Below are 14,894 nucleotides of genomic sequence, written 5' to 3' on the forward strand. Positions count from 1 at the left end.
GGCTTTAAACTCTGTTAATAATAAATGTTCCTAAAAGTATGCAAGAATATTTTATAACTCCGAAAGTTTTGGGGAAACAAAGCAAATGCAGCAACCTCTTTGCTGCATATCCAAGACTCCATTTTCGCAATTTCAAATATTTCAACAGAGAATTTGCAGTTTCCATAATTCAATGATAAAGTTTTCTAAGAACATCGAGAACTTTTTTCCACCAGTATATCCTTGCCGCGCAGAATTTTGTTTCTGTGCTCATTCTCCCGCCTTATGGGAAAGTTCATCCGCACATCCTTGCCACCAGATGATGTTTACACTTGAGCTGCAGCATTGGCAAACACAATCTCCATGCCACAATCCCTCGTTGGCCCCACTCCACTGATTTTCCATCGCCTGGTGCGTTGGTTGTGTTCGCGTATGGGAAAAAAGGAATTGCCAGGACGAAGAAACCAGGATCCAGCAAACAGCAGCCACAGCCTTCGATTCAAGTTGTTTGCCCTACGCAACCCGAAAACTGAGTTAGCCCAACTCTGCGGTCGGTTCTCTGTGCTGGAATACTACAAGCACATTGGGTGGGAAAAAGTTGAGGGAGCGAATGGGAACGATGTCATAACCGTAAGCCCCAGTTGATCCTTCATCGATTAGTGGGGCAGGAAGCGAGTCCCTCACACCGGAAGCTGCCACAAAGTTGCGAGCACAAATCGCTACAAGAACGCAGCTCCGCGGGCTACGCGTTTCCTCAACAGGTAACTAGTAGCCATTGGAATATCTTCCTCGTGTCTACATACACTTGGATACATCAAATATCTAACCTTAAGCTAAAGTCTAGATATATTGAAATATTTAGTACAATCCTAATTTCATTTAAATATCCGTAGTATTGAGTTGTGTTGTTACAAACATATCTCAGGAATTTACATTTTCATGAGCTCACATGAAGACATTGTACCCTGCCCACCACTGAGTACCGTATCCCAGCGATTGATGGCTCGAAAATGCGCAAATTGGAAGGAAGGGCTCCACTTGGCGGAGCAATTGAGAGAACAACGAGCTTAACAAGCTGCCAGAGCACCGGGGGCGCTTTTTGTTTCCAACTGTCCTGACTGCTGCTCCTCCTCCGCCACCTGCGCTGCGGATGAGGAGGAGCAAAGCGGCAGGTAGTTGGCACTTCAATTGAACACATTAATGTGTCACTTTCGTCGGATCCCGGAGCGAGTTTCGGTGCGTCGGCAATGCCATAAATCAACACCCACCCCGTCCATCGCCATGGAGAGCTATCGATTAGCCGGGCTCCAACCTTCGGATTGGAGGCGTCAGGCAAATGGCCTGGGCCAGGAGAGGGGCACGAGGATTGGGGCGGCAGGCGGATTGAGCCATGAGGCGTGCTGCTGCAGTGAGTGCGATGAGTGCGACCACCAAAACCTGGACAGGTAGTTCTCCTCGCACCGTGGGCCTTACCATAAATTTATGAACTTGACTTTCGGTTAGCTAACAGCCATCAGCCGGCGAAGGGAGGCCCCTCCATCCTGCCCAGGCCCGCTCGTCATTGGTTCCGGCCAGACACGAACGGGTATGAAAAGGTTCGCATGACTGCAGGAAATTACCATAATTTCAATTTAAGAAATTAAACGAATTCCGTTCTGAGCTGGAGGAAAAAAAAGAGAGCAGCGACGACCGTCAAAAGAGTTAAGGTTTAAGAAGTCCTTGCTTTGGGAGCTGCAGATTTTTACAGCTGATAAATGTGGATGAATTCACCTGACAAAGTGGGTGGAAAACCACTTGCTGGCGGGAGCAACTTTTTCATTTCATTTATTTGATGGGGAATGCATGAAATTTGTATTTACACAAAAATTGCAGGCACTGCGTCACTTTAACATATAATATATATCGCTAAATTCCCATGAAAAATATAACCGTGCCAAAAATATATTTTAACGGTCGATCAAGTTTTTGATTTGAATTCAAAAACAATTGGCACATAAATTCCAATAAGAATCCATTGTAAAGGTGTTAACCCTATTTTAGAGATTTATTATCGAACCTTTTTGAGGTTAGGCAGAAAGTGGCACGCTTTCAAGACTATCGAGTGACAGAGCACATTTCGAAGGGAGTTGCATTTGCTAAAGATATGCCAGTGACTGACACAATGGACCCAATCCGCCGCAATCCTCTTCTGGAAATTACCAAATGTGAGATGTGCTTCAATTTGGTGTACCATTTACCGACTGGACTGTGTGCCCGCTGCTTCACTATTTGGGCCGGAAAGAAACCAATGGACGGACTGAGACTGACCGTCGACCAATCGAAGGCTCTCCTTGTGAGCTTTGTTCGCCGTTCGGTTGCCCAGGATAAGAGCCAAATGAACCCCACGTTCCAACGCGTGATTGCGGAGGTGAGGTTGCAGCGCCAACAGAAAATGGAGCTATTCAAAAAGATTCGCCAGCAGTTCCAGCTCTCCGTACTCACCGGACCCTTCTGCGACAAGAATCCCAAATACGAAGTCAATGAAGACTATTGGAATGTGCCGGATATCGTGGATGAAGACATGGTGATGTTTCAGCACAATATCGACCTGCTTGCAGATATACCCACCGTTTCTTCAGAATCGGATATCGTGGATGAAGACATGGTGATGTTTCAGCACAATATCGACCTGCTTGCAGATATACCCACCGTTTCTTCAGAAAATAGAAAAGAAAATTTGTAGCTGCTATCCACTTTTAATGCAAATGAAAGTACAAATATTTTTATAGAAATATACATATATACATTTTGATAACGTGATATAATAAAGTAATTATATACCTTTTGGTAAATTGTAAACTATTTTCTATGTTTTTCTTAGCAGAATACCTATTAATGTTTAGGCAATTTAAAATGTGCATAACTTAAAATGATTTAAATTTAGAAACTGTTGAAAAACTGACAGATGTTTATGTAATAATGGGCCATTACCAATTTGACCAAAGGTCAATTGCTGGCCAGGGAATCGTGGAAAGGATTGAATCGGATGCCTTGTAATTGGCACTTTTAGCCGGTGTAATAAATTACCCAAAATCCGGGCAGCGACCAAGTCGAATCCAATTGAGCAAATGTGATTGCCAGGTCATCATTACCATCGTCCATCGTCCATTGCCCATCAGATATTGAGCTCCGACTGTCTCCGGGGGCTCATGGACATTTTGCTAATGAAAATGTTTATTCAAATTTACGTCAATGGATGTGTTTACACGAATGACCATCAATCTACATAAATAAACGCAAGTGCTGGGCGAGAGAGTATATGTATGGGTGCGTGTGGCATGGAATGTCGCACAGTGTATTGTTCTTGGCCCGGCATTGTTCAACAATTTGTTTAATGAGAAAACTAATAAATCAAATGCGCCGTCAATTACAATCGAATTTATTCCGGGAAGTCCACGGCAGGGGATCCACTTGGATTGTGGATCAATAGATCGATTTCTTTATTGATGGAGTCGTTTGGGGTACAGTCGTCCTATGTACAAAATTATACAAAATATTTAACAAATGTTTTATAACATAGTAAAATTCAATAAGAATTACCTTGTCTTACTTCACATCTTGGCAAACACTTGCTCATCCTGAACAGCCTCCTGGCCAAAATGATGTGGATTTGATGGCTTAAATACCAGATGGCCAAGGTCCAAGAGCCTGCGAATGTCGCCGCATCCTGCTAAGTGGCAGGATGAGAGGCCAGACGGAGAGGACATTAGTCAAGTGCAACAGCTTTCAAATAAACATAAATTGAGGATGCTCGGCTGCGGCGGAGCACGGAGCACGAGGTGGCAGTGGGCAGACGTGGGGGCACTGGAAAGTGGAAATTGGTGAAAGTGGGGGGATCCCCGGGCAGGACCTTGCAACAGCAGCTCCAGCTCCTTTCAGCCGCCTGGTGTCGTAATTAAAGGCAGTCGCGCAATAACGAAGAGAAATGCCCGTTGCCAACGAGCGGAGGATGCGCTTCTAATTTATTTGTTTTCCTCACTTGACTTTTATTTACACGGGCATTGGCATGTGAGTGGCATGGAGTGGAACGGCGAGGAGGAGCGGGGCAGTTGGGTGACTCTTGGCTACTTCTCGGGCGGCTTTCGAGGTGGTGGCGCAGCAGAAGAGCTATTGCAACAGCCTGACGCCGTTTGTTACCTTTGTTTGTGAAAGTTCTCCGTGCGCGCCTTTTCGGGGCCAGGGCAAAGTGCCAAATTGGCCTAATGGCGTTAATGCGAATACGAGTCGAGACTAAACCAACGGCCAACCAACCAACCAACCAACCAGGCCCACATCAAAGGTCGTTTACACAGGCTACAGGATTCGGTATCAGCTCTCAACTTCGGATGCAGATGCACTTGAAAACTGGGCGCAGTTGCCAAGCCAGCGCTATATATACCCACTGCCCCCACATCCACATTCATGTCCACTTTCCACTTTCCACTCACAATGCAATGCAAATCAAAGCACTTAAAAAGTTGAGCAATTTGGCAAAGAATGATAATGAATGTTGATAACATTCCCAGGGATGCATTCGGATTTTTAAGTTTAAAGTCCTCAGCCCTGGCATATGCATACATACATGAAATACCAAAATTAATTGGCTTATCGAAAATGGCGAAAACAATGCTGTCACTGTCAAAAAAACATTTAGCTGCACAAGGTCCTACTATTCGTCACGTGGTGCAACTTGCTTGATTATTATAGAAAATTAATTTAAAAATGCCACCTTTTTCCGCCTGTTCTATGTGCAACGTGAGAACCAAGAAGATGGCAAAGGATCCTGTGACCTTAAAGCTAATCTACGTGTGCCCAGTATGAAAGCCAGAGTGACTAGTTGTGTGGAAATTGTAAACTCATGTTAAATCTTGCAGATTTGCTTTAAGAGCACGTTTCAGGAAAAAAAGCAGATGGAAGCTGAGAATCGTAAAAAGAATGCAGCTGCCAAGCAGGCGAAAATAAAAAGGATTACCTGCGAGGATAAAAGCGAAGGGATAGCCAAGAAAGCAGCTGATCTGGAAACTGAGAAGAAGGAACAGATGATGCGCCCTCTCCAAAGCTACAATCTCCGCGTAATCGATCCACCCAAGGTGCATCGGATTCCGAAGGCCACACCTTTACTCATGCAAACTGTGGTAATTAAGAATCGCAAGTATGTGGCTGTTTGTGAGACAGCCGACAACGAGTGATTTGTTCTTGGCCTGAATTTTCATTTTTATAAGCCAGCGACTGGTATCTAATTAGGCTAGTTTCGACATCAGCTCATTGCCATTTATTAAAGCGCTCAATAAAAAACACAACGAATTTGGTAGACTCTTTCAAATCTATATGTAGATTGTGCTAAAACCCACTATTGCATTTAAATAAGTGCACTAGATGCCGACCCAACCCGTATTTAGTTCTAAATTTGTTTTGGCTGTTGCCACTTTTGTTGCACCGGATGTGCGTGATGTGGCGGTATTTGTTTGTGTCCCATTTTCGCATCCGCTTTGTATGGTAGTTGCTGCAGTTGCAGTTTGGCCACGCCCACTGCGTAACCCGATGCGATACGAGAATGGCCGCCCATCTTTTTGTAACGCTTGCGTTTCGCATGTGCGTGATTTTCGAACATTTCCCGGTAGCCCATTAAACTTTTAATGGAATTTCCATAATCATGTTTAAAGTTGCGAAGGTCCGTGGAAAGTTTTGCATTATTGGTATTGATTTAAAGCCAAGGGGAATCCAGTTTTCATGGTTATTTTCAGTGTCTGTCTCCTCAGGCTCTTTAAATTTATTGGGTATATAAACACAAATCATGCATCTGTCGCATGCTTCGAGTATTGGTAAACCCTGCTTGTCGTACTTACGCCTAAATTAACATGCTAATTAAGCGTGTTAATCGAAGCTTATAGACCACAATAAAATTAGTCGCGTTTCCAACGATCCACGGAAAGCACACACAATCGCAATGTTGGGTGATCTAGTGGACTTTTTGGGCAAGTCCCCACCCGATCCTGTGCGCCTGCCACTCCTGGCCAGCCACAAGCCCGTCCTAATGGTATTGGCCACCTATCTGCTCTTCGTGAAGATAGTGGGTCCAAAGATCATGCGGCATCGAAAGCCCTTTGACCTTCGAGGTCTGATAAAGGGCTACAACATCATGCAGATCGTGTACAATGTCATCATGTGCTTTTTTGTGAGTTTCCCCCCCAAATATCAACCAACACGGATTGCTTAATATAGACAAACCACTTTACAGGCTGTTCACTTTATGCTGGGACCCGGTGACTATAACTTCAGGTGCATCCAGAACCTGCCGTCGGATCATGAGTACAAGACCTGGGAGCGCTGGCTCACGTACTCGTACTTCTTCAACAAGCTGCTCGATCTGCTGGAGACGGTCTTCTTCGTGCTGCGGAAGAAGGATCGCCAGATATCCTTCCTGCACGTCTTCCATCACATGTACATGCTGTACTTCAGCTTCATGTATCTGTACTACTACGGATACGGTGGCCATGGGTTCTTCATGTGCTTCTTCAACGTCGTCGTGCACATCATGATGTACAGCTACTACTATCAGTCGTCGCTCAATCGCGACTCAAAGGGCGATCTGTGGTGGAAGAAGTACATCACCATCGTTCAGCTCATCCAGTTCGGAATCGTTCTGGGGCACAGTATCTACACCCTGAAGCAACCGGACTGTCCATCTGCCCGGTTCTCGGCGACCTGTGCCGGCACCATCTCCGTTGTGTTCATCATCTTATTTAGTAACTTCTATTTTCATGCCTATATCCGACCCAAGAAAACGAAACAGAAAAACATCTAAGCTAGAGCTACTCATCAGATTTGTTCTGTGAAGCATTTAGATCTCTATTGAGAAACCTATTTTAATTTTAGAGTTAATAAATATCATAAAGATGTATTTCAATTGTATATTTGTTTAGTAGTAATGACTGATAGTCGGATGGATAATATTATGGAAAAAGGTGGAAAAACACAAGACTTGCCCGAAATTGTATGCTATTTCTACGAAAATATAATTTTAAATATCAAAGTGTAGGTAGACTTCATTAGGAGTGACACGTGTAGAATTATATAAAATCCATTGATCTTAGAATACGTTAAAGTTATTACGTCAAGAGGCATTAAAAACTGGACTGCATTAAAAACTGGACTACATTAAGAGCTAGATACGAATGCCATTATTTTATCTTTCGTAACCAGGAGACAGTGGATAACATATCCGGCATTCCAAACGATGGACACCTATTTTCCTTATTTTGTGACCGCGATACCCTCTTTTATGGTCGGCGTAATAGGTTTTGCTTACGTATGTAGGTATTTGTATAATAGAAGCACACACTTAAATCAGCCTCGAAAACGAGCAGATTACCAATTCAGTTCTCGGCCGCAGTCCATTTAAATAATGTATATATCAGTCGCTGTTCCGCCGACGTCGATAACACTTAGATATCCGACATGATTGCCCATATGCTGGACTTCCTGAATCGATCGCCGCCGGATCCTGTGCGTCTTCCCCTGACCGGCAGCCAGTGGACCGTGCTGACCATCCTTGGAATCTACCTAGTCTTCATAAAAGTTGTGGGTCCATGGTTTATGCAGAATCGAAAGCCCTACAATCTGGATAGAGCTATCAAGATCTACAACATCGTGCAGATCGCATACAATGTCATTATGCTAGTCTTTGTAAGTAATGCTCTTAGTTTAACAAAAATCTATTAATATTTAATATATTTATCTCCAAACTTAAAGTGTGTGCACTTCATGCTGGGTCCTGGCAACTATAACTTCAGTTGCATCGCCAATCTGCCGTTGGATCATGAGTACAAGAACTGGGAGCGCTGGGTCAGCTACTCCTACTTCTTCAACAAGATCATGGATCTGCTGGAGACGGTGTTCTTTATACTCAGAAAGAAGTATCGCCAGATATCCTTCCTGCACGTCTTCCACCACGTATACATGGTGTACGCGAGCTTCTTGTACCTGTATTATTATGGATACGGCGGCCATGGGCTCTTCTTGGTCACCTTCAACGTGGTGGTGCACACCATGATGTACACCTACTACTACCAATCCTCCCTCAATCGTAACTCGGGTGGCGATCTCTGGTGGAAGAAGTACATCACAGTCGTCCAGCTTGTCCAGTTCGTTATCATATTCTCGCACAGCGTCTATATCCTCCGGCAAGCTGATTGCCAAACATCCCGATTATCGGCAACTTGGGGCTCACTGATCTCCGTAGTATTTATAATTCTATTCAGCAACTTCTACGTCCGCACCTACATTCTTCCCAAGAAAACCAACTCGGCGGGTAGGACGATGAGCAAAGCTAATTAAGATATAATATCACTGTTCCTTATATTAATCAATGTCATTTATAAATGCTTTTGGTATAACAAATAAATTCTTTTTATATGTATCGTATATTATATATAGACCAATGGGATATATTTGTTGGTTTCTAGAACATTCTATTCACTGGACTGCTATTGAATACTATTAAATATGCAAAATACCCTTTTAATTGGGTCTCGCCAATTTTATATAAATGTAGGACACTTATTTTTTGGATTGACAACAATGTCAAAAGGAATAATTTTCTAAATAATGGCTCTGCTGATTAACAAAAATGTGGAAAATAAAAACATAGTTGAACTGTTACTTATATTTAGTTCGATTTGCAAAGCTTTAAGTATTCAAGTTGAAGGTTGATAGTGGGTTAAACATACCGGAAATTTGCACTAATGTAATTAGCAAATAGGTAATAGTATAGTGGCTATCGGGCAAGAAAGAAAGCACAGAAGCTAAAAGTCAAGTCATCCGATAAGTCGTGCGCGAAAATGTTCGAGGTGTTCGATAAGCCCTTGGCCGATCCTGTCCAGCTGCCGCTGGCGGGCAGTATCCGCACCTCGGTGATCATCATCACGGTGTATCTACTGTTTGTGCTCAAGCTGGGCAGGAAGCTGATGGACAAGCATGAGGCACTGCAGCTGCGAGGTGTGCTCAAGTTCTACAACATCGGACAAGTCCTGTTCAATTCGGTGATTTTTGTGGGGGTACGTAAGTCGAAGGATATCGATGAACACAGTTTTCCAATCGTTTGTAATGGACTTCTCCGTATCACCCAGGGCATCCACCTGTTATTCGTGCTGAAGCCGTACAACCTGAACTGCATGCAGGTCCTGCCGCAGGATCATGAGCTAAAGTCCACGGAAAGGACACTGTCGTACCTGTACCATCTGAACAAGGTGCTCGACCTGATGGACACCATATTCTTTGTGCTGCGCAAGAAGCAGCGCCAGATCACGTTCCTCCATGTGTTCCATCACGTCTTCATGGTCTTCACCTCGCACATGCTGATCCGATTCTACGGTTTCGGTGGCCATGTCTTCCTGATCTGCATGTTCAATGTCCTGGTGCACATCGTCATGTACGGCTACTACTACGCCTCGTCGCAGAGCGAGAATGTGCAGGAGAGCCTCTGGTGGAAGAAGTACCTCACCCTGGGCCAGCTGGTGCAGTTCCTCATGATGTTCCTGCACTGCATGTACACCTACTTCCAGCCCAACTGCTCGGCGTCGCGGGGTGTCATCTACGTCATAAGTTCGGCCAGCGCCTTCATGTTTCTGATGTTCACCAAGTTCTACATAAAGACCTACATTCGACCGAAAGAGGTCAAGTCCAAGGGCAAGGTCAACTGAATGCATCTGCTACACTGTGATCAAAAACTGGTAATTCGTATGTGCACAACTATTTGGGTGCATAGGATTGAGGATTGTCTTTCCAACTTTCATAAATAATTTTTATAAAATTCCCAACTTTGATCCTGTTTTTTATTATTATTTAAATTTAAATTGAATTATAAAGTGACACGTCACAAATTTCTCTGAGTGTACTCGACAATTTGCATATGCGCCGTTTGAATAATAGATGAATTCAAATGCATCGACAGTTAATTCAAATGCAGTCGAGAAGGTCAAGGAGTTGGACTCCGTCCGGAATAAATCCCACCGGCCACATCTCGACTACTCGTGGTCGTGGTTTCCATTGCCGAATCGAGGGGATTCCCCTTGCACGTGATCTGCATGCTCCGCAGAGCTTGGACCGAGCACGTCTCTGGACATTCCATGCTGCTTTTAATTAGAATATTAGGAACGGGCCTGGACCTGGGCACCAGCACCGGCGATTTATGGCACCGGAAGGGTCACCCGTGGCCGGCCGTATTTGCATAGGAATCGCATGCGGCGAATCAGAGTCAAAGTGCCAGCTGAATAATTGCGGCCAAGCGGCAACATTAAAGCGAAGCCGCAGCCAAGTGCAGTGGTTCCTGGCTGGGCACTGGCTTTTCGGGTCCTTCGTCCTTAGCCCATCGTCCTTCGTCCTTCCTTGGCCCCTGGAATGGGGCCTCCAACTGGCCGAGCCACCGAGCGTGCTGAGTAATTGCCGTTTTAAATGACATTAAACGTGCATTGTGCAGTTCCCTTAGCAGTCGCATGCCTGCGTTCCCCCTTTTGGCATTCGATTTTTAGCTATTTTTATATCTACCCTTTGCATGACAGTGTTGAGACGGCCTTAAAAATAGTTTGACTCAAAGAAAGAATTTTTTTAAATTTATTTAACCTATAAAATATATGAAATATTCAAAAATAGACAGCGGCTATTGTTGTTTTGGGATTAATTAGGCTGTTTACTCATGATTTAGTTTAAATTTAGTTAATTTTTTTAATCACAAAGATTTTAATGAATCGCTGACTGTTTCGATGACTTCTTTCCTGGCTTTATGTAGTTGTGAAAATAAAATTGGCCAAATATCACGGCAAAGAACGCTGACAGCGATCCGCATCCGTAGGTCAAAGGTCTGTTGACCGCGCAGTCTGGCTGTGCCAGCGTGATGGTACAGTGAAGCAGGATTATGCCGAACTGAACCAGCTGGGCAATGGTGATGTACTTCTTCCACCAGAGACTTCGCTGCAGCTCCTGGCTGATCGAGGATAGGTAGTAGTAGGCGTACATAATCACATGGACGGCGGTGTTTAGCAGGCACTGTGGAAAGACAACACCACCGTAGCCGTGGAAGTAGTAGTAGAGATATCCCAGAAATGCCATCGCAAAATGATGGAAGACGTGCAGGAAGGATATCTGTCTGTCCTTCTTGCGGAGCACGAAGAAAATCGTTTCCACAAGGTCCACGAATTTGTTCAGCATGTACAAAATGCAAATCAAACGCTCTCTATCCTTGTATTTGTGATCCATCGGCAGGCTGACAATGCAGCTGATTTGGTAGGCTTTCAGGATAAACAGGAAGTGAACTCCCTGAAAAAGTAGCATCCTCCAATCAGAGCCATCACAAGTCCAGAGGCCCCAGTTCAAATACTTACTAAAACGAGTATTAGGCCATTGTAAAGGATCTGGAATATGTTGTAGACCCTGATGACGCCACTCAAATGGAAGGGTTTTCGGTTCTCCATGATTTTGGGGCCCAGCTTGAGCACAAACAGCAGATAGCCACTCAACGTGACCATGGTGACCCATGGATCGCTGAAAACGGGTATCTTTACAGGATCTATCGGAGCGAACATGGCGAATCTAATCGCGTTGTGCGATCGATAGTGACTAATCCAACTTCGAAATTCGGCTCTCGACCTTAAGTGGCACAGAATGAACTGAATTTTTTGGAGAATTACATTATGCCGCGGTACCACCAATTCGACTTATGTATATACATAGGTCATTTTGTAGGTTCCCCAAGCGGAAGTCTTCCTCCTGGTAACTCTTGAGCTGTTCCATTGTATGAAATGTATATGGCTGTATATAGTTATACTTAAAGAGCTGCTTTTCAATCAGCAATACAAAGCGGGAACTGTACTGAAACAAATGTTCGGTGACTAGCTTAAACAAATTGTTACAATGGTTCTATAAATGGAGCATTTACATTCGTATGCCGTAGTGTGCATTTTAAATGGGAATTTGGGGAGCTTTGATTTTTAAGTGCCGCACCTCGTGGATATGCTAAGTGACTCCAAGATATTAAAAGACTAGCGAGTAACTTGGCCAGGGCTAGTGCTTAGATAGCTGTGGATTCGGCGGTTAGTAGAGTCTTGGTGCTGAGTGCTCCAATGCTAGTTTATTAGTTACTCGGAATCGCGACAGTCACATTCAAAGGATTTGCGGCCTCAATCGGTTTTCAACGCGCGCTTCTGTTTGCTACCATTAAGTATGTAGTTGTGAATGTAGAAGTTGGCAAACATCAGGATGAAGGTCGTCGAAACGAACATGCCAATATATATCACAGTTCGCGAGGCATTGCAATTGGGCTGCATGAGGGTGTAGCTGAAGTTCGCTAGCACCAGGATGAACTGCACCAGCTGGACAATGGTGATGTACTTCTTCCACCGACTCGTCTGCACATCCTTGCTGACGGAGGACAGGTAGTAGTAGGCGTACATGATCACATGGACCGCCACATTGAGCAGGCACAATGGGAAGAGAGTGCCTCCGTAGCCGTTGAAGGTGATGTGCAGATAACCGCCGAAGGACATCACCAGGTGGTGGAAGACGTGCAGGAAGGATATCTGGCGATGCTTCTTGCGCAGCACAAAGAACACAGTCTCCAGCAGATCGATGAACTTGTTGAAGAAGTACGAGTAGGTCAACCATCTTTCCCGGCTCTTCAGCTCGTGATCCAGGGGCAGTCCGGTGATGCATCGCAGGTCGTAGGCCCTCAGGACGAACAAAAAGTGAAGACCCTGGAAGCAAAGGATGTGGTAAGCACAGAACAAAGTCTATATCTATTTATATCTATATGTTATGTTATGTTATCTGTGTTAATTTACCTTTATTTACTGATAGTTTATGCATTTTTTATAACGTCAATTCATTAGGTTCTCTGATATTTATGTCACATTAATGATTATGCAGAATGGTGACCTATGACCGTCTGGGTTCTGTATACCTACCGCTATCAGAACAACGCCGTTGTAGACGATCTGCATAATGTTGTATGCCCTGATGACTCCACGGAGATCGTAGGGCTTTCGTTTCTCCATGAACTTCCTGCCCAACTTCAAGACGAACAGCAGATAGAGCGAAACGATGGTCAGCGATGGCCATGGACTTCCGATGAGTGGCAGGCGGACAGGATCCTCCGATATGATCAGGGTTCCATTGAGTAAGTCGGCCATTCTGAACGAAAATCTAAAGTCGATCCGCTTCCACTCGAGCTAATGTTTCACTGGCAACTAATCAGAGTTCAGTCTTTTATGCTCAACCAAATGCGCTTCGATTGAATTGGAAATGCGAGCTGGTCGCGCAGCATAAAGAAGAGCGGCATTAACATAAATTCTAATTTTGCAATAGTACGTGTATATGGGCTACACTTGCTCAGTACACACAGTACTCAGAGTATATATACTATACTATACACAATTCTTAAGCCTGAGTGGCAATAAGACAATATTTGTGTTTTTCTTTTGTTAACCAGAAACACTAAGCCGTTTTTTTCCACCCAGTATAACTATTTCAACTTTTATGACAAAAGTTCAAGTTTCAAGCTTGAACTGCAAATCGCCAGCATGGCAATCAAACATCGATTCTGCCGCTTGTAAATTGTTTTATACGCATTGTATTGTATGCACGTAGTGTTCACGCCACTGAGAATTCCAATTAAACAACTTTTGACATGGTGCATGGTTCATGGTGCACCATGGTGTGAATCTCTATAGCGGATATCTGGCAGTCGGAAAATTCTCGCCAGTTTTCCTTTTCACTTGGATTTTTTTTCGTGCCATGCAGCCGAAAAGTCATTTGTCGATGCGAAGAAAAAGGGGGGAATTTCCACCCATAAGCCAAGTCATTTTCCACTAACTAACCGTGTGGAAAGTAGAATTACTTCTTATTAAGCAGCTGTGGCTGCGGTGGAAATGAAAATAATGACGGTGCTGGATGGGATGGGATGGGTCACTATATGTGGCAATTGGGGGGATTGTGCTCCGCTATAAGGTGTGCTGTTGTGTGCCGGCCATTGCAAATTGAGTCATTTTTCATTCCGCACTGGATTACAGGGAATGTGCGAAGGCGAGGGCGAATGCAGCGAGGCCTCAATGTGTCACAATTTCATGGCCATAATTGGGTCACAGAAAGTGTCCTTTGAGCGCGGAATAAGCAGGATTATGGCGCTGCCATTTTCCCATTGTATTTTGAGCGGACAGGTGCATCAGGTGCGTGGAGGTGGCAAAAAGGTCGAAGACATAAAACCACAGCATTTATAATTCAAACGGTTCAACCTTTGTCTTGCACAAATGTGTGGCATTTTACACGCCTGCCACAAATTTCGTTGGCCAAACTGCGAAAGATACGCAAATTGCGTCTCATTATGGTTGAGTTAATATTTCATGGGCAATTTACCGAGATTGAAACCGACACACTTCAAAAACAGCGCGCATATATGTGTGTATATATGGCACACGCACTCGCGTTTAATTACGCTTGCCGATTTCCATTGGAGCAGGACCTTCGGTTCGTCCCTTCTTCATGCAATTTTAAACTCAATTAAAAGTTTTGCGCATTAGACATACACACTTGTGCCCGAAAGAGAGCTCCTGGAAATGTGATTAAGCCGGGCCCAAAAACTAGGTTGGCGAAGGGTGGTGGTGGATGGTGCAGGGCACTCGCATTAGTTGTCATTAAAAATGTGAGCGATTCCATCTAAATGACTTGGCATATCCTGCTGCACGTCAGGCATGCAGCTCGGCACTCCGCCAGCGGACAGGTGGATTCAATTGGAGGCAACAGGCCCATTGACACACATTGATCCGCTCCTTGGTTGCAGCTCCCCAAAAGAAATTCGTATGGAAAGGGAAATTTCTTAAAGGTAGCAGCTCCTAAATGAGTTGAACTTA

At 44.3% G+C, this 14,894-nt stretch overlaps 7 protein-coding genes across 7 annotated transcripts; 5 read left to right on the top strand and 2 right to left on the bottom strand.

Moving 5' to 3' along the window:
- Positions 1-2,112: 2,112 nt before the first annotated feature.
- LOC117144734 lies at positions 2,113-2,787 on the top strand. Its single transcript, XM_033310081.1, has 2 exons — positions 2,113-2,386; positions 2,441-2,787. Exons 1-2 carry the CDS (start codon positions 2,123-2,125, stop codon positions 2,699-2,701), a joined length of 525 nt encoding a protein of 174 aa, XP_033165972.1. The 5' UTR covers positions 2,113-2,122; the 3' UTR covers positions 2,702-2,787.
- Positions 2,788-4,657: 1,870 nt separating this feature from the next.
- LOC117144339 lies at positions 4,658-5,299 on the top strand. The gene is made up of 2 exons (XM_033309452.1): positions 4,658-4,812; positions 4,872-5,299. Exons 1-2 carry the CDS (start codon positions 4,720-4,722, stop codon positions 5,184-5,186), a joined length of 408 nt encoding a protein of 135 aa, XP_033165343.1. The 5' UTR covers positions 4,658-4,719; the 3' UTR covers positions 5,187-5,299.
- Positions 5,300-5,919: 620 nt separating this feature from the next.
- LOC117143804 (elongation of very long chain fatty acids protein F) lies at positions 5,920-6,909 on the top strand. The gene is made up of 2 exons (XM_033308648.1): positions 5,920-6,172; positions 6,236-6,909. The coding sequence occupies exons 1-2, from the start codon at positions 5,945-5,947 to the stop codon at positions 6,800-6,802; spliced, it is 795 nt and encodes a 264-aa protein (XP_033164539.1). The 5' UTR covers positions 5,920-5,944; the 3' UTR covers positions 6,803-6,909.
- A 509-nt stretch (positions 6,910-7,418) lies between these two features.
- Positions 7,419-8,421, top strand: LOC117145315 (elongation of very long chain fatty acids protein F). The gene is made up of 2 exons (XM_033310910.1): positions 7,419-7,683; positions 7,750-8,421. The coding sequence occupies exons 1-2, from the start codon at positions 7,456-7,458 to the stop codon at positions 8,332-8,334; spliced, it is 813 nt and encodes a 270-aa protein (XP_033166801.1). The 5' UTR covers positions 7,419-7,455; the 3' UTR covers positions 8,335-8,421.
- A 364-nt stretch (positions 8,422-8,785) lies between these two features.
- LOC117145316 (elongation of very long chain fatty acids protein F) lies at positions 8,786-9,821 on the top strand. The gene is made up of 2 exons (XM_033310911.1): positions 8,786-9,053; positions 9,126-9,821. The coding sequence occupies exons 1-2, from the start codon at positions 8,838-8,840 to the stop codon at positions 9,696-9,698; spliced, it is 789 nt and encodes a 262-aa protein (XP_033166802.1). The 5' UTR covers positions 8,786-8,837; the 3' UTR covers positions 9,699-9,821.
- An 813-nt stretch (positions 9,822-10,634) lies between these two features.
- On the bottom strand, positions 10,635-11,973 carry LOC117143487 (elongation of very long chain fatty acids protein F). The gene is made up of 2 exons (XM_033308200.1): positions 11,376-11,973; positions 10,635-11,310 (listed from the first exon to the last, which is right to left on the bottom strand). Exons 1-2 carry the CDS (start codon positions 11,574-11,576, stop codon positions 10,735-10,737), a joined length of 777 nt encoding a protein of 258 aa, XP_033164091.1. The 5' UTR covers positions 11,577-11,973; the 3' UTR covers positions 10,635-10,734.
- A 122-nt stretch (positions 11,974-12,095) lies between these two features.
- Positions 12,096-13,228, bottom strand: LOC117143488 (elongation of very long chain fatty acids protein F). The gene is made up of 2 exons (XM_033308201.1): positions 12,954-13,228; positions 12,096-12,743 (listed from the first exon to the last, which is right to left on the bottom strand). The coding sequence occupies exons 1-2, from the start codon at positions 13,176-13,178 to the stop codon at positions 12,171-12,173; spliced, it is 798 nt and encodes a 265-aa protein (XP_033164092.1). The 5' UTR covers positions 13,179-13,228; the 3' UTR covers positions 12,096-12,170.
- Positions 13,229-14,894: the final 1,666 nt, after the last annotated feature.

The sequence above is a fragment of the Drosophila mauritiana genome, chromosome 3R (genome assembly GCF_004382145.1).
Source record: "Drosophila mauritiana strain mau12 chromosome 3R, ASM438214v1, whole genome shotgun sequence".
Classification (NCBI taxonomy): Eukaryota; Metazoa; Arthropoda; class Insecta; order Diptera; family Drosophilidae; genus Drosophila; species Drosophila mauritiana.

Bases quoted from the DNA above. Each gene is read 5' to 3' on its own strand.
- LOC117144734 (XM_033310081.1), top strand. From the start codon at position 2,123: ATGCCAGTGACTGACACAATGGACCCAATCCGCCGCAATCCTCTTCTG. The intron at 2,387-2,440 runs GTGAGGTTGCAG...ATTCGCCAGCAG, and splicing joins TCCAACGCGTGATTGCGGAG to TTCCAGCTCTCCGTACTCAC.
- LOC117144339 (XM_033309452.1), top strand. From the start codon at position 4,720: ATGCCACCTTTTTCCGCCTGTTCTATGTGCAACGTGAGAACCAAGAAG. The intron at 4,813-4,871 runs GTATGAAAGCCA...TAAATCTTGCAG, and splicing joins AGCTAATCTACGTGTGCCCA to ATTTGCTTTAAGAGCACGTT.
- LOC117143804 (XM_033308648.1), top strand. From the start codon at position 5,945: ATGTTGGGTGATCTAGTGGACTTTTTGGGCAAGTCCCCACCCGATCCT. The intron at 6,173-6,235 runs GTGAGTTTCCCC...ACCACTTTACAG, and splicing joins ATGTCATCATGTGCTTTTTT to GCTGTTCACTTTATGCTGGG.
- LOC117145315 (XM_033310910.1), top strand. From the start codon at position 7,456: ATGATTGCCCATATGCTGGACTTCCTGAATCGATCGCCGCCGGATCCT. The intron at 7,684-7,749 runs GTAAGTAATGCT...CCAAACTTAAAG, and splicing joins ATGTCATTATGCTAGTCTTT to TGTGTGCACTTCATGCTGGG.
- LOC117145316 (XM_033310911.1), top strand. From the start codon at position 8,838: ATGTTCGAGGTGTTCGATAAGCCCTTGGCCGATCCTGTCCAGCTGCCG. The intron at 9,054-9,125 runs GTACGTAAGTCG...CGTATCACCCAG, and splicing joins ATTCGGTGATTTTTGTGGGG to GGCATCCACCTGTTATTCGT.
- LOC117143487 (XM_033308200.1), bottom strand. From the start codon at position 11,576: ATGTTCGCTCCGATAGATCCTGTAAAGATACCCGTTTTCAGCGATCCA. The intron at 11,311-11,375 runs GTAAGTATTTGA...CTACTTTTTCAG, and splicing joins ATGGCCTAATACTCGTTTTA to GGAGTTCACTTCCTGTTTAT.
- LOC117143488 (XM_033308201.1), bottom strand. From the start codon at position 13,178: ATGGCCGACTTACTCAATGGAACCCTGATCATATCGGAGGATCCTGTC. The intron at 12,744-12,953 runs GTAGGTATACAG...CTTTGCTTCCAG, and splicing joins ACGGCGTTGTTCTGATAGCG to GGTCTTCACTTTTTGTTCGT.